Source organism: Heterocephalus glaber, unplaced genomic scaffold (genome assembly GCF_053883595.1).
Source record: "Heterocephalus glaber isolate CG9 unplaced genomic scaffold, H.glaber_assembly_v1.0 deba00001577, whole genome shotgun sequence".
Taxonomy (NCBI): domain Eukaryota; kingdom Metazoa; phylum Chordata; class Mammalia; order Rodentia; family Bathyergidae; genus Heterocephalus; species Heterocephalus glaber.
Genome location: NW_028258358.1, coordinates 25,364,830 through 25,390,721, shown reverse-complemented (window position 1 = coordinate 25,390,721; position 25,892 = coordinate 25,364,830). Strand labels below are relative to the sequence as shown.

General features: G+C 33.8%; 1 protein-coding gene across 1 annotated transcript; it reads right to left on the bottom strand.

Moving 5' to 3' along the window:
- Positions 1-7,738: 7,738 nt before the first annotated feature.
- LOC101696299 (centromere protein H-like) lies at positions 7,739-8,427 on the bottom strand. Its single transcript, XM_087193038.1, is given in 2 exon segments — positions 7,739-7,936; positions 7,939-8,427. Coding segments are annotated over 2 exon segments (627 nt in total). The 3' UTR covers positions 7,739-7,798.
- Between the last annotated feature and the right edge of the window lie 17,465 nt (positions 8,428-25,892).

The window sequence follows — 25,892 nt, the reverse complement described above, 5'->3', positions numbered from 1 at the left end:
TTGGACAGATATACAAATCATTTTCTTCAACAAAAATTATGTTTAACTTTTAAGAAAATCTATTTAGCCCATTAATATCTATTATGCCTATAGTGATTGCTTTCTGTTACATAGTACCTATAATATTTAGTTGCTTTAAAACAAATGTGTAGGAAGGCCTAAACTTAATTGTATAATGTAGTCCAAATAATCAGAGACCCTTAAGTTTGATTAATATGTGACTGCGTAATATCACCTTCTGTACATTTACCTTTAATGCATCACAAAAATTAATTCAGTGAGGTTGCTTCTGCGTCTCTTGTTACAATATACATATCCCTTTAATACAGTGTCAGTAAGATGTGCTTTGAGTAGATTCTGGCTAACTAAATTCAGTTGAGATCATATTCTCCTGTCTATAAATTCATATATTGTTATAAATCTATATTTGTCCAATTTAGTAAGTCATCAAATAGACTAACATTAGTACTTTTCAAATATTACATTATATCCAGATGCTTTGCGCTTAACCATTTTAACTCATTACCTTGGTATAATAGTTGACTGTAAAGCACTTACCATTCTTAATTCTAAACTAATAATTAGATGTTGGCATTTAAGATCTTAGTAGAGTAATGAACTGTCAGGAATGTCATGAGGCTATTTATAATTCTGATATTTCCAAAACTTTGTTGTAGCTGTAGTTAAGGAAATATATTACATTTAATGCTTTTAACTCATCATAGAATTCTTTGAAATAGTAGTTCCTCAATATCAGGGTATTATGGACTTTTGCAGATCTAATTAGTTTTTAGGGTGTCAAGCTTGTAGATCAAAATCTAAAGAAAACAGAAGGGGATTTAAAGTCAGAGAAGGTTGGATATGTTTTATTGCTGATGTATCACATTTTCTTTAGGATGCATATTATACCATACAAAGCAAAATTCAGTTCTATAGAATTGTATACTTTAAAATAGAAAAAAGACATTAACCTATTCAATTTTAATAGATTTCCCCTCATTTATTCTTTTTTTTTATGGTATCAGGGATTGAACTCTGGACCTTGTGCTTGCAAGGCAAGAGGCACAATCATTGACCTAAATCCCCGGCCCTGATTTTCCCTCATTTAAACATAAATAACTGCATTGAACAATCAATATTGTCAAATTTACTTCATCATTTTAATAGATTCTTTGTTATATTAACAGTGGTATTGTGAGATATGAATTCAGAGATATACACTCCGTAGTTCAAGAAATTATAAACCTTTAAAGAGGAAAATAGAGCTGGTCCCAGCACCCAGAAGGAAGCTCCCCGCCGCCATCCCAGGCTCCTAGGGCAGAAAAGCTCAAGGGGTCCAAGCACCCGGAAGGAAGCTCCCCCACCACCATCCCAAGCTCCTAGGGCAGAGAAGCTGAGCTGGTCCCAGAACCCGGAAGAAAGCTCCCCTGCTGCCATCCCAAGATCCTAGGGCACAGAAGGTGAGGCGCGTGGGCGCCAGAAGCAACCCCCCCCCCCATGGAACTGAGAAGACACATAAACAAGCCGCAAAAACAGACTTCCAGATCACCTACAGCAACCCCAAAGGGAAATGGGATGGAACAATCTGATACTCAACCACCTGGACTCTCTGAACTGGCAACAAAAGAGGATCTGGGAAAAATGAAACCAGAAATAATTACTCAGATAACAGCAAAGATTGTGCTCATGGTGCAAGACATGATTAATAAATCTAGAGAGGACACAGATTAAAAAAATAGAGGATCTGAGGAACATGATGGAATCCCAACATAGGAAACAAATGGAATCCATAAAACAGATGCAAACAGATTTCCAAGAGATTAAAAACTCCATCAAAAGTCTGCACAGCAGAATGAACGAATGTGAGGATAGAATTTCACATATAGAAGATAAGATTGCAAATAGTGAGGAGGAAAAGAAAAATTGCTTTAAAATTGTAAGGGAAAAAGAGAAATCAATCCAGCAGCTGCTAGACGATGCAAAGAAGAATAACATAAGACTGATTGGAGCTAATGAAGTAAGAAGAGAGAGTACAGATAACATAAAATAAACTCTTCACAGAAGTGATGGCAGAAAATTTCCCAAGGAGAGGAAAAGAACTTGACATACAGATAAGTGAGGCATATAGGACTCCAGCTAGCCTTGACAAAAAAAAAAAAAAATCTACACATAGGCATATAATAGTTAGGATTTCAGAAATCCAACAGAAGAACAAAATTCTCCAAGCAGTGAGAGAAAAGAAACAAATCACATACAAAGAAAAGCCCATCAGAATCACAGCAGACTTCTCAATGCAACCCTTCAAGGCAAGAAGAGCTTGGAGTGATGTATTTCAAGCCCTAAAGGAAAACAGCCTCCAACCCAGACTGATGCACCCTGCAAAACTATCTTTCAAAATTGATGGAGAAATAAGATACTTTCATGATAAAGAGCACCTCAGGAACTTCATGAATACCAAACCAGCACTCCAAAAAATTTTAGACAATACCCTAGGAAAAGACAATGAGGATCACAACCCCAGGAAACCCAGCAGAATGCATCTATTGGGCGTGACAAATTAAACACAAAGGGGGAGAATCCAACAAAAAGAAAAAGTCATGACAAGGCTTTTAAAACTTTTGACTTCATCTCCCCAATGAGTGTAGAATTCAATCTTATTATTGTACTGATTAGTAGTTTTCTGATTCTAGAGTTGCACACCTTTCCTTGTGCTATACTGGCTATTTATCATCTTCTTATGTCTACATTTTAATTGGGTTGTCTATGAATGAGCTCTAAGAAAGAATTCATTATATATTCTGGTCATAGTTTATATGTATTGTAAATATGGTCTGTTTAAGGACTACTTTTCACTTTAATGATTTCATTTAAAGTTCTAAACTTTGATGGAATCTCATTTATCATTTTTTTCTTTTATACATCATGTCTTTTGTATCCTAAGTAGTTCTTGCATACCCTGAATTCATAAATATTTTCCCTTATAATTTCTTCTTAAAGTTTTATACTTTTAGGCTTTCTTATTTAGGTTCATAGTTCCCTTCAAGCTATTTTCATGTATGGAAAAAAAGGGTTGAGATTAATTTTTTATATACAGAGACCAGGTGTTCTAGTGCCGTTTGCTGAAAACACTATCTCTTCCTTGGCTCTTGAATTGAGTTTATATTCTATAAAATGCTAATGTTAAATAATCTTTCAAAACTCAGTGGACCATATATGTATGGTTCTATTTCTAGATTCTCTGATTTATTCCAATGATCTATATGTCTTTCCTTACACCAACACTCTCTTGATTACTGTAGCTTTAGAAGAAGTCTTAAAATTAGGTACTAAATGTCTTCCAACGCTGTTTTATTTTTAACTTTTCTAGGTCCTTTGTACTCCTACATAACTTTTAAATTTCAACATCCAAGTCTTCATTTAAAGCAAGTATACACACACCTGAATTTTTATATATACGTTGTGTTTTCTAATCCTGCTAAATTCAAGTACAAGTTCTAGGGACTCCTAGAGATTTCTTAGTATTTTCCCTGTAGATGATCATTTCATCTACATATAAAGATTTTGCTTCTGCCCTGCCAATCCTATCCTAGTTGTGTCATTTTATTGCCAGATTATTTTGGTGAGGACTAGGTTTCAAAGTTTAATGGACAGATAAAGAGCAAGCATATCTGCCCTTGTTCCCCACCTTAAGGAGAAAGCATTGTATCTTCTCCATTTATATAAGACGTTCTCGCTGGAAGTATGCAGTACATGACTTTAATCTGTTGAGAAGTTTCTGTTCTACTTCTAGTCTCCTGATAGCTTTTACCATGAACAGCTGTAGAATTTAGTCCAATACTTTTTCTCCAACTAGTGACAGGATCACATGGCTTTTTCCTTTCTTCTGTTAAAATTATGAGTTTTGGGGGTGGATCTTCCAATGCTGAACCAACACTGCCATCCCTGTAACAAAACCACTTTCTACATCCTGCCAGATCTGACTTCTAATAGTTTGTTTTGTTAAACAAATTTCTATCTATGTTCATACTTTTTTCTTCTATTATCTTTATCCAGTTTTAGGATTAGCACAATGTTGAGTTCCTAAAATGAGGGGAGAAGTGTTCGTTCTTTTTTCTGCTTTAAATGTTTGATATAATTTATCAGTTAAAATGTTTATGAGCCTGCTGTTGTCATATAGGTAGGTTTTCAAGCTAGGAATATACTTTCTTTATTAGGTGCTATTCAACTTTTGTATTTCCTCCAGAGTTAGTTTCATTAATTTGTCTTCCAAGTTACTTCTTAGAAGTTGTCAAATGTATTTCAAAAAAGATTTTTGTAATATGCTTTCTATATCCTTTTAAATTCTGTCAAATCTGTGGTAATGTCTCCTAGATCTTAATATTGTAATTTAAAAAATGTATAACTGATACTGTGTAACAGGAAGAAAAGCTGTAAAAGAGCAGGGGAATTGGGAGGGGTAAGGGAAGGGAAAAAAGGGAAAGGGAAAAATATGAGAAGAGGAAAAAAAATGGAAACAAGGTCTTTGCAAATAGGGAAGGGTGGAGGAGGTGAAGGGAGGGCAAGGGAAGGGGGAAAAAAATAAGAACCAAGAGACTCATGTAATGGTACAAGATCCCAATGATGAATGTAACTGTATTTTATACCTAAAATGTACCAATAAATTTAATGGGGGAAAAAAAAGGGGAAAATAAATCTAAAAGTTAAGAAAATTTATTTTTTTTAGTTAAAATACTTAATATATTCATAATTCCAATGAAATAGTATTGGAAGAATGTTATCAAGTCTTCCAAATAACTTAATATAATAGTTACTTTTACATTTAGCCCCTTTAGTTTAAACTTCAAGATAACAATAAATCTGTAAGGTTAAGAGAATAGATTGATGAAACAGAGCAAGTACACATGTATATAAAATGCTAATTTAGAGTCCAAACAAAATTAATTGAAATGATCCAATCCTTTACAATACAGTATCTTCAATGTATCACATTTTGTTGCAGGAAGACTTTCAAACTGTTCAGTGTTAACAACTTGTCTTGTTTCTAAAATTAATTGCCTTCTGCTGTTTTAACAACACAGCATGATCAAGTAACATGAAAGCTTTGGATAGATCAATAATAAAGGCATCCTAATTCATCCTTTATCCGCCAACATCACCATAAGATTAATACTTTTCAAGAAGGGCAATTGAATGGAATCTTCAACCTAATATTGCTATAAAAATATCACCTATATAGAAAGTGGGACACAACTTTTCAGAATTGCTAAAACAGTCAGGCAAAATAACACAGAGATAACAGTAGGGGGAGGAAGCATTTGAATATTTTGCATGCGTCTACTATAAAATCCTGTACTCTGTAAGAGACTGAACTCTTTTTTGTATGTACTTCAAGATGCATGAGAGAAAAATAAAATAGGGAGAAGTGTAACTTAATGAAGAAGAGGTTTTGTTGCACAGAACCATACTCATTTAACTTTATTTTGTCTTTTTCTACGTAATCCTTGTTGTTTGTACTAACAAGGACAAGAGCTATACTAGAAAACAAAACCCTGATGCTACAAATTCTTCACTAGGAAAAATATTTAAATACTAAATAAGGCAACTATACAAAGAAAGCACTGAAGGTGCATATGTAGGTAAATATATACAAGAGCACAAAAAACAGTAAATAAAACACTTCTGATAAATTATAATTTGGGTAGTCTGGCTTTAATACATCACTGTAGTAACAGGAGAAATTTATTCTAGCTCTGGCATAGACAAAAACAGTTTTTTAATCTTGGGTAAACAATCTGTGCAATATATTGAAATACATTTTTAGTGATTATTTACAAGTCTTTATGGCAGGATTCTATCTGTAATCTGGTAAAAAATAAAAAACAAACAAACAAACAAACAGAAAGAAAAGAAACTAATAATAAGGAGACTAATGTTTCAGCATGTTCAAAATAGGCCCCTAATAATATACATTTGAAAATATTTGGCCATTCAAATGTAATATATATTTATGCTATATTTGCATATATACATACATTAAATATATTAATTTATTACAGCAATTCAATTTTTATTTTAATATGAATATAATTCATTTTGTATAACATAAATATCCCAAGGTCTTGAATATTTTTATGGACTGGAAAACTTACATATATAATCAGAATAGATAATATTTCTAAAAACTTGATATTACAGGACTTAATCATGATTTATGATCAAAATATTTTGAAAGTTAATATGATTTTAATTATTCCAGAAGTCGCAATTCCTTATATGTAAATTGATACTTTATTAATCTTAATATTCAAAATTTGGTCTTGAACGCAAAGATTCTAAATGTAGTATACTCAAAAAGTAGTTAACTATTAAAAATTAGCACTTGAAATCCAATATTCCAACAAGTGGAGATTATGGTTTACATCAAAACATTTTCTACATAATTTTATAAATTAAATAATGTTCTGTAATTTACAAAAATTATCTCTACTTTAAATAAAATCATCCCATAAAATTACTCTGAAATTATTAAAAAATTGAACATAAATGAAATTAATGAAGAAACATTGATGAAAAATCTTTTCAGTCAACTCATTCACTAGCAATATCTATACAAAGATAAATACATTTCTAAGTTGATTTCAGGTAAAATTTCAAATTTGAAAAGGAAATTTCTGGGAGGTTGGTAGAAAAAACAATAATATATGTACTGAAATATTATTACAATCAACATCTCAAGGGCATTACTAAAGATAAAATTCACATTAAAATATGTAAAAGTTCAATATTTTATTTGCTCATATAGGACATACTATTCTGTTATTGAATGATTCTTAGAAATGTCAACGCTAGGTAAAATGATCAAATCAAAAAAGGTTAACTTTGTCATTTCTGCTTTCTCACATTATGGTAGAAGTGAAATAGGAAGAAAAGGTCTAAAGGAATAGGGGAAATGGGAGGGGTAGGTGAAAGGAAAGAAGGGAAAAGAAAAATATGAGGAAAGAAAAAAATGGAAACAAAGTCTTTGTAAATAGGAAAGGGTGTAGCGGGTGAAGAGAGGGCAGGGGAATGGGGAAAATATAAGAACCAAGATACATCGTGTAAAGGTACAAGATCCCAATGATGAATGTAACTGTATTTTATACCTAAAATGTACCAATAAAAAAAAAATTTAAAAGATGAGAAACTGGTAAGATTGATGGTGAGTGAAGCAATGTATATTTCTGCCTCAAATGGTAGAAAAAAGTCTTTCAACCCAGAATTTGAGGCAACTCCCCCTCCTTCTCTTCCATATGATTCATACCTTACATGGCTGAACATTCAATGTCCAACCAGGTATTATTTCTTTCCTCTTTTTTTTAACAGTTTGGATACTTCTCTGTATTTTGATTGACAAATGCATAAATGCACATAAGTATCACAAATAAAAGCTGGGACTGCTAGGAATATCCAAAAAAAATGTGCATATTCATCACAGGTTGGACCAGATGTCTTTTTTCTATGACTAAGATTTTCCCCCTTTTTGAATATTTAGTCACTTTACTATTATTTAAAATGAGTGATTCTATGCTATGTTAACTCAAGCTAAAAAAAAATTATAGCATTAGGATAGTTCCAAAAACACTGGAATTCATTTCACTTGAAACTTGCTATTTAAATGATATATCAAAGACAAAAACCCCAAAATGCAAAATACAGTTCTCTGCTGGTCTTGAACTTGCAGTGATCCTCCTGCCTCAGCCTCCCAAGTGCTAGGATCACAGGTGTGCTCCACCACACCTGGCCCAAAACAGAATTCTTATTAGATCATGGTGAGGTCCTTTTCAAGCTCCAGAACAGTTTCCTTGAAGGCTGGATCCACTGCCCAGTTGACTTTACTCCCCCAAATGAGGTTCTGGAACACATGTTGAATAACTGTAGCAATCTGTATCTCCCTCTGTATAGCCTTTGTTGCATGGTTTTTATCTTTTCTGAATTTTCCATACTGGCCAACTCCTCTTTCTGTTTCTTCTTCTCAGTTTGTACTTCTAAAAGCTTACTTTCTGAAGCTTGTTTTAATTGAAATCTCTTCTTTCTAACATTGAGTAGTTTTTCTTCTAATTCCCAAGATTCCTGCTGTAATTTCATTACTGATTTATTTAGCTTTAATACTTCTTTCATGGTATCCATGAGCACACTGTTCCCAATGTTAATTTTTTCCAGGTCATTTTTAAGTGCAGCTGAATGTTGCATCCTGCTCAATGCAAGACTTTTCATTTCCAAGGGAATTTTTACCTCTTCAATTTCATTTTGCAGGTCTTCAAGTTTAGCTTCAATTTGTTTTTCTTGTATGATTTGTTCTGGAGTTTTTTCTTCATTTGCATCAATCATCGACTTATATTCTAAGAGTTGTTGTTTTGTATGTGCTCTCAGCCTGAGCAGCAGTGTCATGCAGTCCTGCGACCTGTGGAGGTCCGCCTGCCCCTCCAGGGTCTGAGGACGCAGCACCTGGCGGGTCCTCCGCCTGCAGCTCCACTTTCCTCCTTATTGTTTTCTGTCTCAATCTCATTTCCTTCACTAGAATTCCCACTCAGGCAGTGCTAATGCTGAAGTTTGTAATACTCTGAAAACAACCACGTACATTACTTTTTCACATTGGTTATAAAAAGCTTTCTACCTATTTAGTAGTTTGATGTGTCGTACATTGCAAAGTGATGAAAATATATTCACTCAAACATCCATTTGATGTAGTCTCTGTCTTAGTTACTTTCTCATTGCTGGGATAAAATACTTGACATCCACAAATTAAAGAAGAAATGGCTCATTTTAGCCTACAGCTTGTAGAGGTTTCAGTTCATATTACCTGGCTCTAAGGCAAGGTGTCATGGCAGACGTGAAAGCAGAGGAGAACAGTCCGTGGTATGATAGGCAGGAGACAGAAAGCCTATCCTCCTTCTTTCCCTTTATATTCCATCCAGCCTAGAAGCCTATTGGTCGGTGCCACCCACACACAAGATGCGGTTCCCCTTTCCAATAAGTAATCCCTCCACAACTACACTAAAGCAATCACTACACTAATCTAGTTATCACATGCCAATAATCCAGGATCACATACCCATGATTCAGCCACCTCCTAAGAGCCCCACCTATGAGCACATGAGGCTTTGGGGGGACATCTAGATATAACCTATAATAGTCTTCAGATCAAAAATATAGGACAAAGCCTGTCATTCTCAGTTATTCAATTAGGTCAATTTATTAGAAAAAAATTTTCTACTGATACAGAAAATAATTCTATTGATCTACTAAATCTAAATGAGGTGAACTGGGTAATGTTGCTATAAAAATACTTTGACATTCAGTAAAAGTATGTTTTATGAAAACATCACTCTAAAATTGAGCATCATTACATAGACACTAAAAATAACTACTTTGATCTTAATTACCCGAATGGTAATATAATGATGAACAGACTATAACACAAGAAATAAAGCAAATTCCTCATATCTTTCAGAGTTTGCAATGCAATTATTTTACCAGAAATAAACTTGATTTCTTGAGTTATTTTTAGTTATAATAAGATTTATTTCATATTTAATTTATTTTATATTTATCAATGCACGGCTAAGCCCCAAATGCATAAAGAGAAGTTTCAATCTATATTGTTACTTATGTTAGTGACATCTAAACTACCTTTTGGTGGTAAAATAAGGTGCCATTCTAGATTATGAAAAATCTAATTTAAGTAAGTCAGGCAGGACTTGGAAATTGTATCATCAAGAGAAAGATTAAATGTGGCACAGCATAGAGTGTAGATGCAATTGTTAGAACTGGCTCTTCTTGAAAAGGGAACAACAGCTTTCAGCTCGAAAAATAGTTGCTGAAAAGGTAATCTTAATTATAGAAATAAAAACCAGTGATTGTGATGAATAGGAGATAAAAATATCAGGAAGAAAAGAAGAAAATGGAAGGAGCTGAAGTTATCCATTCTCTTTTAGGCTACTGGGCCAGTTTCACCAGCGTGATGCAATTTCTATGTCTAGACTCTGGCCCTTACCTTGTTTAAGGATGACTGTGACCATTTTAACTTCTTCCCTGGTTGTCCATTTCTTCATCATCTGGCTCCTCCTGTGTAGCCATTCGTAGAGGTAGAGTATATAATTTTAGTTTCAAACTACATTTCTAGATGAACAGGATTGTATGTTCTACAGGATTGTATGACTACCAACTACCTTGTCTCTCAAACCTCTCTTGTTTTATTTCTTTAACACTTTCAACGTGGTGAGTTAGTTGCTCTTAACCTGTCTGCTCCCCAAAGGCCCATGGCTGTCAGATTAATCTGCAGTCATTTTCAAAGATATTTTAAATTTGAAAAAAAATCTGAATACCAGATATTTTTCTCCTATACCTGTATAACCATCTTATCCTTAAATTCTGAACTGTGTTTTCAGGAAAGTTGGCAGCACCTGCTAGTCCTTTGCTATATGTGCAGTTTTGTTGCCTCAATCTCCACCACTCCCTACTAACACACTTGGTTTCTCTACTTCCTTTGTTGGCTAGCTTCTCCCTTGAAGCACTTATAATGCATTCTGACAGTAAGTACTGTTTTTAGTAAGATCTAAATAGACTAATGAGTTAATAATCAATGAATACATACTTTCTGTTGAGTTATTTCTGGCAGAAATCTGCTAGTTTTTCAACAACACTTAGTTTTCTTTGACGACTTCTAGTCTATATTTCTAAGCCTCTTTGCAGTTGTACAGTCCAGTGGTTTCAGTTCAGGTCTGTGTTGTACAAAAGGAAATGACGGAGATCTTTCTGGGCATGGACCTCATGCCTTCCTGAACTCTTCCGAGCACTTTCCTTACCTGAAGGCCAGCAATCGAGTGGAGGATGCTGAGACTTTAAACAGCAGAATCCTGACATGGAAATTACCCCTGGCTCTGATTGAAGGAGCAGAGATCTCTGTTCACCTGCATTGTAGTAAGATCTGAGAGAGGCTCAAACCATGGTCTGGAAACTTGAATATTTGTGAAAGAAGTTAGAGAATCCTCATTAGCACAACTCCACTATGTGGAAATTGTTACTTGTAACCATTGCTGCAGTGTTATAGAGCTATTTTTTCTTATTTTATTTTTTTCTGTAATAAATAATTAATGACAAAAGCATCTTTATGAACTTTTTTTAAGTTCTCTTGGAAATTTTATTCCAGATGATTTACTTTCTTTCTAAATGTCTTAAGATCAAGGAATGAGACTTTAAAATGTTATGATATTTGATAAATTAAAATGTGAATGTTTTTAATAAATTGATCATATAATTTATTGCCTAAACTAGAATAAATTTCAAAATAAAACATTTTTCTAAAAATAACTGAAATTATGTAATTTTTGAAATACTGACTAAAATATTTTATCGTACTGAGACAGAAACTCTTCAAAAAATAAATTTTTTAAATTAAAAATTGTCAGAATAAGTTGTTCAAATTAAAATTATTTGCAAAAAATGTGAAGTAATATTATATATTAAAGCAAAACTTCTAAAATAACTTCATATTGATTAAACATTGAAACATAAGCAAATCAGAGTACTTATTCTCATTACATATTTACATATTTTAATCAATTCCCCAGTATATTTCTGATATAAAATAAATTATTTTTAATGTTTAATATTCAATTTTTATGAAGTTTTCATAAACATGGTCATGATCTTTAGCACAGTTGAGTTGAATGTTTACTTGACATGTTTATTTTGCCCTTAATCTCAGGTAAGAATATTTTAATTGATGGAAAGTATAAAAAATATGCTTTTAAACAAAAAATAGTATGAATTTTTGGATTTTTTATTCATATTAAAATATTACAGCCCAAATATTTCCAGGTGCTGTCACTCCACATATGCCTTTCTGTGTCTTTTCTTGATAAATATTTATATAAAAACGTCATTCCCTTTGTTTCTTCCTATGTGAAACTTATTTTGAATTACTCCAATATACTTAAAGCTTAAAGTGATTACTTTTTAGCTGTGCATTAACTGAACATTTCTACTAAAATTTCTGGCTCCGAATAAATTTCAATGAAAATATAGGCTGTTGTTCTACAAAATATTGAATATCACACTGGAATCTTAGGTTGATCTACAGAACAGTTTTTCCAAGAGCAGACATTTCTAAAATACTATTATTAGGGGGCTTCAGACTAAAGAAAGACATTATATGATGCAGAAGTTCCTGTTTTGTTTTATTCAAGAGCTACATTACAAAATTTTGTATTCTACTTTATTCAGTCTGTGTGCATCAGTGTTGATTATCACTGTTTCCATTTCCATTGGTAGGATATGACAGATAATATTAACTTTATAGTAGCATTCAAAGTATAGTCCTATGTTTGGGCCTGGGATGAAGCTCAGTGTCACCACACCTGCCTGGCAAGCGCAAGGTCCTAAGTTCAATCCCTGGTACTGAAAAAAGAAAAGAAGAGTGTAGTCCTGTTTGACCTTAGACAGAATGAATTCTAATGGCTTCATTTTGATTTCAAAAACTGAATGAAAACTCAGCCCATATCAGGAATTAAATGACCTTTATTTCAAATATCTAATGACATTGAAATAAACTGGGATCATTTCGTTATCTATGGAGTTCTGTTATCATAGCTATATATTGCTGATTAGTTCATTTTTCCTAGTGTATAAGAAAATTTTGAAGATGAAAATAGAGTAAAAAGTGCTAGAAAGCAATCTTAGATTGAATGGAAATTTGCTTTACAGATGGTGATGTTTAAACACATGTACCACAGTTATACTTGCTAACTTCTAGTAAAGTAGCTCATACTTCTTATGCTGCACATATTTCTTCCTATGCTAATTAATTTTATACTGTTGCTTCTCCAAAAGATTTGACCTCTTAAATATCTGTGATCAGCTGTGTTACCCATGTGGATGGTAAAATTACATTAGCATTTTGTGGGGTTATATTTTCAACATCATCTTTCTTAGACAATTGAAACTCAGACCTCATTTTTTGTTAAACACGAAAATTTCTGGGATCCTTGCTGTTATATTCTTTATAATGCAAAACCAAAAATATGTCCAATAAATATAAAATTGTAGTTTTTGAACAGTAAATGCAAAAGAAATCACTGCATAAAAACTTACCAATATATTCTGCAGCAGGACTCCATACTTAATCTCTACATAATACATATATTTGGAATATAACCAATAAAAAGTCTAACATTTCCCATTGATCTTTTTGTCTTCTGGTGTTGCCTAAAGTTTCAGCAAGAGTTCTGGCATGCTAGCAATTTATAAATTGGTTAGCAATGACAGCCAGTAGAAGAGCACACTCCAGTGTTTAATTAGAATTCTATCCTTAAAGAAGCGAAGATGTGTGTGTGTGTGTGTGTGTGTGTGTGTGTTAGAGGTGGGGGGAGAAAGCATATCTAAAGAATCTTATTGCAATCCAAGAAAAACATGCACAGGCCACAGTGGCTCTGTTATGTCTAAGGAACAAAGAAATGTTTGGGAGTTTAATTGCAAAAAAGAACAAATAAATAACATTTTAAAAAAAACTAGCTGAAGTGTTTTATAAGAAGCTCATTGGCACTTTTATGTTATATAAGTGCTGAATGAATGCAATTATTTGGTAAAACTAGTCTTAAAGTCACTGTGCTTGGAAGACAGTGTGTCAAACAAATGCTTTTGTATAAGTTGTTGTGTTGTTCCTGTGTTGGTCCTTGTATGAGTCCCTGTTATAAGGCAAATTGTGCAGGAGAGCCCTTCATTTATGGCCTGCCCTAGCTCTGTTTGTCAGAATTTGAAATGGACAATTCAATTTTAAATTTGACAACTTTAACAAAGATTTTAATTTCTTGGGTTCTGGAGATGACCAGAAAGTGAGGACTAGGTTTTCATTTGTCTTTCAGAATTAAATACGTGTTAGAACTCAGTTTACTACCCATGAGTTTCTTATGTAATACAATAGAGACAATGGCGGAAGGTAAAAAATAAGATGTACTAAATGCATACCAAGTTAATGCAACAATTGATAAAAATATTTTATGATAACAGCAAATCAGGAAGAAAATATAAATAAATGGTATGGATTTGGGGACAATAAGCATATCGAGAACTTTGCCATGAAATCACATTTTAAATTGTCAGTTAGAGTTTTGTTGACTATCCCCAATAAAATAGGAAAATTTCAAGGAATATATAAAATAAAAGTATGAAGATTTAAGTTGTAGAGAAAAAGAAAAGCTTAGTGTCTGACAGCTAGAACTGTTCAGAGTATATATCTGGATGGATTGTGAGCCACAGTAAAATTTTTTTAAAATCTTATTTTAATCTCTTTTATTTTGGAACATTGAGTCATCAGTAAATGTAATCTGAAGTCACAATCCTATAATATTATAAGGCCATACAGAAAAGGCTAAAAATTGCTGGCTCTGAAGGTAGAGAATATATTGGATTAAAGAATACTTGCGTATTCAGTATTTGCTTAGTGAGAGAGGTGTGAAAATGGGAAGTGATAAAATTAATACAAAGGTCCCTTTGTCGCTAACATCTGTGACAGCCGTCATTATTAATATCGTAGTCATTTTTTTCACAGCAGGAATGGTTTCAACCTCCATTTTATGTTACAACAAATAATTTAGGAAATGATTAATGAGACTTTAAATTATAGGTTGAGTTTATTTTAAAACAATCTGTGCCACTAGAGCTGGAAAGGATCAAGCTTTAATTATATCCAGGAAAAACTCCACAGTGAAGCAAAATATGTCCATTTGAGGGTTCCCGGACCTTTTCCATGCCTGATTCACCTTCACACTTGGCTCCTTAGCTCCATTCTTTAGAGCATGGTGCTAATGAGGCCATGGTCATATTTTCCCTCCCATATGTGCCTGTTAGCTTCAGTCTGTTCCAGTGCCACAGATTGCTTTTGTAAACTTGGACTACCAACTCAAAGATTTCTCCATTCATTCACCAGGGATAACTGGCAATAAAAGTCATGAAAGATGCAATATGAAGCTGAAATGACTACTTATTTCTTTGGAGTGGGGTAAGAAAGTGTGTTTTGAAAAATTAGGGCCACCACATGCTTCAAAATTATACATTAATTACTTTGACTTTACTATTTTCAAATTTATATTTAAAAATAGTTATTTAATAGAAACAGTATGGAAAGAAAGAAGGAAGGAAGAAAGAGAGAACAGCAGGTTATGATTTGAAAGCTAGATCTTATTTTGGTCTTTTTTTCCCCCGAAGTAGATATATGACCTTGAGCTGTTATCTCATTAGTGTATGCTCATTATCCTTATCTGGAAAGTTTGAGGATTGCCTCAGATAATTCCCCACCAGGCAAGCTCTAATAGTTTATAATTCTGTGACTCAGGATGCCAGGCATTGGAAGTGACTCTTGATGTGGCTGCTGACTGGCAGGGGAACCTGATGCATCTTAAAATCTTGAACTGTGTCTCAGGCAGATGGCTGTTAGTTGTTAGTTGTCAGGATCTCTTGTTGAGCAAAAATGTGTTCCCATGGACTTACAGGTGCTTCTGTTTTGTAGCACTGCGTTTACAGTTTTGCTGCTTGCAGAAAGAGTACATCAGCAGCCATCAAGCCAGAGGGAGAATGATAACGGTCTTGATGAATTTGCTCACTAACTATGCTTCTTCGGTTTATCTCAGCAGATTCCTGCCCGAGGCCTGGAATGAATATGCTCTTCTTTGTGGAGTACTGGGAATTATTTTTCACCATAAGCACAGAACCCTTTTCAGTTTTACATCAATGAATAACTGTCAGAGACAAGAAATGTTCCTTCTTAAAGCGATTTATTTAATTCTACCCAAGGACATCTTGTTGAGAGGTAAGGTTCATGTAAAATCTTCTAGTACACACACACACACACACACACACACACACAATCTAGAAAGCTCTTGCTTGTGACTTTAATCAACAATATAATTGTAGTTAGCAAAAGTCTACCATAAGGACTCAGTGTTTGTTTTATACATCTGTGCTGACTAAGCACTATATCTAAGTTAGTATCTCTTCTTGAAGAATATAAATGATCATAACTAATAAGAAACACAAATTCATTTTTACTTTATGAATATAGCTATGTTGAGGGGATAGAATGCAAATGTTTTTATTTATGAATGAATAGATTTCTATGACTTCACTTTTTTGGAGATAATATTGACTAGTGATCCATAGACTAATAACAGTGTACATGATACAAATACTTCATTTGCTTGACTTCCTATGCATGCAACATGTGAACACACACTTAGAATGTTGGTGATCATTTGATCATTTATTTCATCTTCTATTACACTCCATTTATCCTTGACCTTGGATAAAAGTGGTTTTATACCATAGCCCTCTGATTCTAAAACTTCTCAAATTCTCTATCAACTAAGCTCTGTCAGTACTAAGGGAAATAATATAATTTTTAGGGAATATTTACAAGGATCTAGCTTATTATATAATGCATTCTTATATAAATGGATAATGTGGTAAAATAATGCAAGTGGACACATACTTCTTGGTGAAGAAGAGGGCCCAGGTTCAATTGGAAAAACATACAGAGCAGACCTCCCTAGTCATTCTTACCTTCGGAGTTAAATCTGTATGTCGTACTAGGAAATGAATCTCATGTACGTAGGAAATGGACAAGCACATTTATTAATTTTCTTTGAGGTCATTCACTTTTTATATATTTTTGTATTGATATAAGGACTGGGGGTCATTAAGTATTTGTATATATATTTTATATGAAATTTAATTGAGAAGAAGAAATGAGTTGGCAGTTTTGTAGCAGTTTATACTGATGGTTAAAAATTTTATGGCATTCAGATTTTGAAAGAAAATATGTTTGGAGAAAGAGTAAATTCCAAGTTGTCAGGGAAATCATTTAAAAAGAAATTGTTAAGAACTTTCCCCTCCCAACTTTCCACTCTTTCTCACCAGTTTTTTAAAATTTTATTTTATGGTTATGCACATTAAACAAGAGGATATTTATGAGAAATATCTAAAGACAGTATCAAAATTTAAATAGTAAAACAATGAACATTCTCTATTTAAGACTAGTGATAAACAAGAACACTTAAAATCACCTTAATTTTGTCATTGTTCTGAAACTAAGGGAAAATACTATTAGAGCCAAGAAAGAAGCAAGAGATTTTAATTGGAAAAAGAAAGGCAGAAGTCAGTTTATCATTCTCAGTTGATGTGATTAGGTGCATACAAAATTTTAAAAAACTGATTAAACTTTTAGAGTTAAGCAAATCAAATAAGGTAGTCAGTTATATATCAATAATCTATAATTAAGTTACATCTATAAAGTATAATTACATAAATAACATTTTAAAGGAAAATATCCCACTTCAGCAAATAAGAATACTATAAAAATACTGGTTCTATCCTGAACTACCTTCTTTAAAAAAATTACAAATAGATCACTAAGAAGGTATATAATATATATATTATATATATTGTATATTACATTGTATATTATATATTTTTTTCCAGGAATCGAATTCAGGACCTTGCACTTGCCAGGCAGGCACAGTGCCAGTGAGCTGCATCCATAGCCCAAGCAGTTTTTTAGCAACTTGTAGTGTTAATGTATGTAGTATGTTGATTTATCTAAAAGTGAAAAAAAAGAAGTAAAAAAGTAAAAGAAGAGTGATAAAGTAATTTTTTTCATTTCCAAAATATACTTCAAAGCAATATATATGAAATAAATTTTAAATAACTTAATTAATTACTTAAATTTAAAAACTTAAATAATTACTTAATTACTTAATTCACAACTTAAATTAATTTTAAATAACTTGTGGACTTAAAAAATGACAAAATGTACTTGGATTATAAATATTTTATGTTTTGGGAATTAACCTCTTGAATATGAAACAAAAAATAGTAATTGTGTTTAAAATTTTCATGTGGCCAATAAATCAAAACTGTAGCATGAAGTATATAAATTTCTTTGAGTTCTTGTTTAGCGATATCTAGATATTTTATATTTCTCAGGTAACTACTCTTTTTATGAACCTACAAATGAAGTTTAAACAACTACAAAAGACAGTTCAAAAGTTATATCATGTAGGCAGTATTTTGGAAATCGAGTACACAGTTTATCACAAAGTTATTGGTGATTTAATTTGTCACATCTCTTAAAACCGATTCTTGCTGCTTTATCTTGTGCTCCTTTCTGTAAAATAGAAGTTGTGAAGAAGAATTGAGTTAACACATGTGAAAAGTCTTTGGTGCTGATTTGAGGTACATTTATTCCACCTTTGCTTTCTTACATTCATAGTAAGATGTGTAACACAAATGGCAGAAAGTAAATAAATATCAGGGATAAACTGTTCTTACTTATCACCCAACAGTTCACCTTGGTCTTTGTAATTTGGAGAAATAACTCAAGCTTGAAGTTAAAAAGAAATCAGTGTAAACCATCATATTATCTTCAAAACATGTGCTACAAGTAATGTACTTTGAAATTAATTCAGTTAACCAGCAGCTTGATGGGTTTAAAACAAAAATTAGAGAAATGGAAGAAAGGGTAAAACTATTGGAGAAACACAGTGGGGAATGTAAGCAGAGTGTGAAAACTGCTGTGGAACAGATTGCTGTTATAATTAGAGACAACATTTCACTCTCCTTTAAATACGAGGCCCTGGAAATTGCTCCAAGTGAAGGAGGAGGAGGCACAGCTGCTTGGGTGTACAGCTGGTGGGACTGACAAAGATCATAGTCAGTTCCATGTAAATCATTAAAAAAAATAAACTAGCTTACTAAGTAACAGTGACACCTGGCTCAAGCCATAAAAACATAAAAACATACTATTCTTAAGGAAATAAACTACAGTCTTAGGGAGAATAAAAAAATGCCTATCTGATACAAATATATTGCATACATAAGCTGTATTCAAGTCATTACATAAGTAAAAAGCTTACATCTAAAAGGATATGTTTGTTTCTTAGTATTTTAAAGATCTTCATTTGCTTTATTTTCAGTTTTACAATCAGGCAACATCATTACATAAAATACTGTAAGTGGTCTGAGAGTTTGATCAAAGGAGGTTAGTTTCATGCACACAGAAAGGCTTGAAAAACAGCAGAAACAAAAACAAAAGCAGATTCTTCATTCCCAAGTCACTTTCCTTGTAAGGCAAGGTCAGGGAGACAGAAAAGTAGGAAAATAACTGATTGGTTAGTATGAGGTTATTTCAGGCTACTTCTGTTATAAGATCAGTGTATTTATTATGTGATTAATGATAGTAATTGTAGTTTTCACATTAATTTGTCTTTTGTTTCATTTAAATCATGTGAAGTGATCCAACACTTCATAATTAACTAAGTGTCTCCTCCTTGTACAGTCGAACAAGGTAATGAATCGATGTCCTGGAAGTATCTTTCCAACACTCCATTTCAAGGCTCTCGGTATCTCCATGACTTCTTTGGAAACCTCCCAGACTCCACCTCCTCTCTTATTTTTGTCTTGCTCTAGAAATGCTGGACAATTTAAGTAATAAGGGATGTATGCTCTTTTGACTTAGAGTTGACCGAAATCTCAGAAATACCAGTACATGTACATCTTGTTCTGTCATCTTTTGGTATTATCAAATATTGACATCTCCATCAGAATATATTATTTTTTATAGCCCACAGAGAACAGTTCCTACCAGTCCATTAGCTTTAAAATTTTACAAGCAAATCCATCTTGGAGATTTCCTTAGAGAGGTTATTATGATATTTTTCAAAAACAAATTATCTGTGAGTGAGAGGACTGGCTGAGCCAAGATGGGAACTCTGTGAGCTGGCCTGCAAGAATTCACAGGCTGCCTCTGACCTTCTTGGATCACACTTGAATGCAACCCAGGAGGCCAGATAGTGCAGCTCTATGATGCAGAAATTTTCACTTTTCTAGCCTTCACTTCATTCTGTCAGGGAAGAAAGAGATGCAAAGAGGGACAAATTGTCTGACAAGAATTCAGATACTGAATGAGTATTTCTTTTGCCTATACTCCTTTCTCATGGGCTGTTTTATGGCGTACTTATTCTTTATCACTACGAGGAAAGAAGCAAAGCTTTTTTGTAAGTCAGGAAAATTATTAGTTAAATTTTTCATTATGATTTATTCACATAAAATGTTGCTATAATTTCCTGTATAAAACTATGAAATACAGTAATCCTAATTCCATCTCCCCTTTACTTGTATAGAAGACAAATATTTCTCATGTCTAATTTTCATGTCTAAAGAGTCACTCATGTTTGTGTCTTGATTACTTCTGCCAGTATGAAATGATCCCTTCACATTTTCCTTTGGAAGAACACCATGTACTTAAGTAAGATGGAAAAAGTCCCAATGTGTACAGGTGGTGTGAAGGGAAGGGGAAAGGGAAGAAGGGAAAGGAAAAATTTTAAGAAAAGAAAAAAAATGGAAACAAAAATCGATGTAAATAGGGAAAGGTGGAGGGGATGAAGGGCGCACAGGCAGTGGGGACAAAATAAGAACCAAGATACATCATGTACAGGTACAAGCACCCAATGATAAATGTAAACATATTGTATACCCAAAATGTACCAATAAAAGAATTTTTAAAAAAGGAAAAATGGAGGCAGAGTCTCACAAGATGTTGAATATAGTGTGAAAACTATATTAGGTCAACAAATAAGGTTGCTCGTAAAGGTCTGAAAACAGCCTTGCTTATAACAGTTTTAAAAAAATTTCTCCTCTTTCAGAATAGAATTTTAACTGAGTTCCTTGAAGTCCCAGTTATTATATATGTTATTGCACTCTTTCTTGTAGTTTATATTTATTGATCAGAGTAATCATTTGTCTAAAAATTGTATTCCACAGTAGAAAGATTTCTGCATAAAGGGAAAGAAAAATGTCTACCTTTAATGTTCTGAATAGGCCCTGGCTGGCTCATTTACTCATTTTGGTTTATTAAATACTCATCAATTATTTACAAGATTATTATCCATTTACTCATTAATTCCACAGATATTTATTGAACACCTGCCCTTGCAGAGCTTACATTCTGTTTAAGAGAGGATCAGATAATAAAAATATGTAAGCAAACTGCCCAGTAGTAAAAAGGAGAGAAATGCCATGGAGAAAAAGAATCCTAGAACAGGATAGGAGAGATTAGGGGCTCTGGCATGAGGATCACATAAGGAGGCTTTATGCAGAGAATGTGATGACTGTATATATCCCCTTATTATCTAAAGAAGTGAGGGAGATGCCACTTGAGTTTCTCATGGAAAACAGTTCTAGGCAAAGAAGTCAGGAAAATGTCTAACATGCTCAAGAAATAGAAGTTAATTTTAACAAAATACAATAAAAATATAATGAAGAAATCAGGTATGCTTTTACCTCATCTCTCATTCTAAAGATTATTTTTTAAATTTTCAGGATGTCTTTAGAGATCACCTATGAGTTATTTTCACTGTTCAGCTGATGGGAATCCTAATATTGTCTTTTGACACCCCAGATCTGTTTTCCAACAGAGTATTTGTTCCTTCCATCTGAAACAACCATGGGGAAAATAGAGTTGAGGTGTAATAGAGTATAAAATAAACTTTATTAAATTGAACTTCTTTGGACTTGAGAAGACATCTCACTTTTCCTATAGCCTTCAGGTGAACACTTCCACAGTGGTATTTTAATAACCATTTAAGCACACAAGGACAGCTGTTCCAGTGGTTTCAGAAAGAATGAAAAATTGCATATATCATCTGCCAGAGCAGATACTAAATTACCTTGGCCTACAGGAACTTTTATTTGCCTAGAGGGTATTTATATTCTCACTTGAGGTACTGGGAAAACAATAGCCTAAACTTCCTATGACAGAAAATACATCAGTGAAAACTCAGTATCACTGTAATTTTTTATTATATTCCCTGTTACTAGTGGTATAAACTTTCTATGACAGAATATACATCATAGAAAATCTAGGACAACTTTAATCTTTCACTAGGTCCTATGTTATTATATCATCACGGTGGTTATTGTTAGAATATGCCAAGTATTTGGTAGGCTTCTTAATATACAATTTTAAAACATGTCACTCAATATTTTCAGTCAAAAGAATACATAGTTCTTATAGGTTTAAATAGGCATTTTCTGTTTGCAATTTACTAATTTGTAGATAAAATATTACCTTTCTGAGTACTTTCTTTTTAGAAACATTCCAATATAAGCAAACAGTTGTTGTTAATGTGTAGAAAACTATTTGATTGACTGCAAGTGTTATTTCATTATTACATTTAACTTTGAAGGGCTGGGGATTTAGCTCAATGGTTCCATCACCTGCCTTGCAAGGGCAAGGTCCGGACCAAAAAACAAACCCCAAAACAACATTTAACTTTGAAAATCTATGTTTTTACCATGGGGAAATTTGTACTACACTAGGGAAAAAAAGAGAGTCAATACAATATATTGGTCATCAAATTCCTTTATAGGATTAGCTTTTATGTATAATTCTATAGTAAGGAAAATTGTTTTCAGAATTAAGACTGAGTATGAAATAAAGATTCATTAATGCTTCTAAGATTCATAAAACTTTTTACAGAATTGTAAATGCATCAAGCAAGATTTGCCATATCAGTATTGAGAACAGACAGGAAGAGGAGTCCAGTGAAGCCATTAAAAATTAGTTATCTTACATCATGACAATTATATTTTAACCCCACAAATCCTACTTGATTTCTTTCTTTAAAAAAATGTGCCTGAGCACCCAAAAGGAAGCTCCCCCATCACCATCCCAGGCCCCTAGGGCAGAGAAGCTGCGCCAGTCCCAGCACCCAAAAGGAAGCTGCCCTGCCGCCACCCCAGGCTCCTAGGGCAGAGAAGCTGAGCTGGTCCATGCACCCACAAGAAAGCTCCCCTGCCACCATCCCAAGCTCCTAAGGCAGAGAAGGTGAGCCAGGCCCAACACCCAGAAGGAAGCTCCCCAGCCGCCATCCCAAGCTCCTAGGGCAGAGAAGCTGAGTTGGTCCAAGCACCCAGAAAAAAGCTCCCCCGCCACCATCCCAAGCTCTTAGGGCAGAGAAGGTGAGCCATGCCCAGCACCTGGAGGAAGCTCCCCAGTCGCCATCCCAAGCTCCTAGGGCAGAAAAGCTGAGCTGCTCCAAGCACCCAGAAAAAAGCTCCCCCACCACCATCCCAAGCTTCTAGGGCAGAGAAGGTGAGCCAGGCCCAGCACCCAGAAGGAAGCTCCCCAGCCACCATTCCAAGCTCCTAGGGCAGAGAAGGTGAGCCACGCAGGCACCAGAAGCAGCCATCACCGTGTAGAAATGAGAAGACTTGTAAAAAAGCCTCAAAAACAGACTTCTGGATCACCTACAGTAACCCGAAAGGGAAAAGAGATGGAACAATCTGATACTCAACTACCTGGACTCCCTGAACTGGCAACAAAAGAGGATCTGGGAAAAATGAAATCAGAAATAATTACTCAGATAACAGCAAAGATTGTGCTCATGGTGCAAGACATGATTAATAAATCTAGAGAGGACAGAGATAAAAAAAATACAGGATCTGAGGAACATGATGGAATCCCAACATAGGAAAAAAATGGAATAAATAAAACAGATGCAAACAGATTTCCAAGAGATTAAAACTCCATCAAAAGTCTGCACAGCAGAATGAACCAATGTGAGGATAGAATTTCAGATATAGAAGAAAAGATTGCACTTAGTGACCAGGAAAACAAAAATTGCTTTAAAGTTGTAAGGGAACATGAGAAATCAATCCAGCAGCTGCTAGATGATGCAAAGAATAACATAAGACTGATTGGAGTCAATGAAGAAAGAGGAGAGAGTGCAGATGACATACAAAACTCTTCACAGAAGTGATGGCAGAAAACTTCCCAAGGAGGGGGAAAGAACTTGACATACAGATAAGTGAGGCATATAGGACTCCAGCTAGCCTTGATCAAAAAAAAAATCTACACATGGGCATATAAGAGTTAGGATTCCAGAAATCCAACAGAAGAACAAAATTCTCCAAGCAGTGAGAGAAAAGAAACAAATCACATACAAAGAAAAGCCCATCAGAATCACAGCAGACTTCTCAATGCAACCCTTCAAGGCAAGAAGAGCTTGGAGTGATGTATTTCAAGCCCTAAAGGAAAAAGCCTCCAACCCAGATTTATGTACCCTGCAAAACTATTTTTCAAAATTGATGGAGAAATAAGATACTTTCACGATAAAGACCACCTCAGGAACTTCATGAATATCAAACCAGCACTCCAAAAAATTTTAGACAGTACCCTAGGAAAAGACAATGAGGATCACAACCCCAGGAAACCCAGAATGCATCTATTGGGCGTGACAAATTAAACACAAAGGGGGAGAATCCAACAAAAAGAAAAAGTCATGACAAGGCTTTTAAAACTTTTGACTTCATCTCCCCAATGAGTGTAGAATTCAATCTTATTATTGTACTGATTAGTATTTTTCTGATTCTAGAGTTGCACACCATTCCTTGTGCTATACTGGCTATTTATCATCTTCTTATGTCTACATTTTAATTGGGTTGTCTATTAATGAGCTCTAAGAATTCTTTATATATTCTGCTCGTAGGTTATAGGCATTGTAAATATGGTCTATTTAAGGACTACTTTTCATTTTAATGATGTCATTTAAAGTTCTGAATTTTGATGGAATCTCATTTATCAATTTTTTTTTGCATCATGTTTTTTTAATCCTAGGTAGTTCTTGCCTACCCTGAATTCATAAATATTTTCCCTTATAATTTCTTCTTAAAGTTTTATACTTTTAGGCTTTCTTATTTAGGTTCATAGATTCCTTCAAGTTATTTTCATGTATGGAAAAAAAGGGTTGAGGTTAATTTTTTATATATGGATTCCAGGTGTTCTAGTGCTGTTTGCTGAAAACACTGTCTCTTCCTCAGCTCTTGAATTGAGTTTATATTCTATAAAATGCCAATGTTAAATAATCTGTCAAAACTCAGTTTACCATATATGTGTGGTTCTATTTCTAGATTCTCTGATTTATTCCAATGATCTATATGTCTTTCCTTACACTAACACTGCCTTGATCACTGTAGCTTTAGAAGAAGTCTTAAAATTGGGTGCTAAACGTCTTCCAACACTGTTGTGTTTTTTTTGTTTTTTTGTTTTTTGTTTTTGTTTTTGTTTTTGTTTTTTGGCTTTTTTGGGTCCTTTGTACTCCTACATAACTTTTAAATTTCAATATCCAGGTCTCCCTTTATAGCAAGTATACACAGACCTGAATTTTTATATATACCTTGTGTTTTCTAATCCTGCTAAATTCAAGTACAAGTTCTAGGGGCTCCTAGAGATTTCTTAGTATTTTCTCTGTAGATCATCATTTCATCTACATGTAAAGATTTTGCTTCTGCTGTGCCAATCCTATCCTAGTTGTGTCATTTTATTGCCAGACTATTTTGGTTTAAACCTATGTTTCAAAGTCTCATGGACAGAGGAAGAGTAGGCATATATGCCCTTGTTCCCCACTTTAGGGAGAAAGCATTGTATCGTCTCCATTCATAGAAGGAGTTTTTGTTGGAAGTATGGAGTACATGTCTTTGATCTGTTGAGAAGGTTCTGTTCTACTTCTAGTCTTCTGATAGCTTTTACCATGAACAGCTGTAGAATTTAGTCCAGCACTCTTTCTCCAACTAGTGACAGGATCATATGGCTTTCTCCTTTCCTCTGTTAAAATGATTACTTTTGGGGGTGGATCTTCCAATGCTGAGCCAGCACTGCCATCCCTATAATAAAACCACTTTCTACATACTGCCAGATCTGACTTCTAAGAGTTTGTTTTGTGAAACAAATTTCTATCTATGTTCATACTTTTTTCTTCTATTATCTTTATCCACTTTTAGGATTAGTACAATGTTGATTTCCT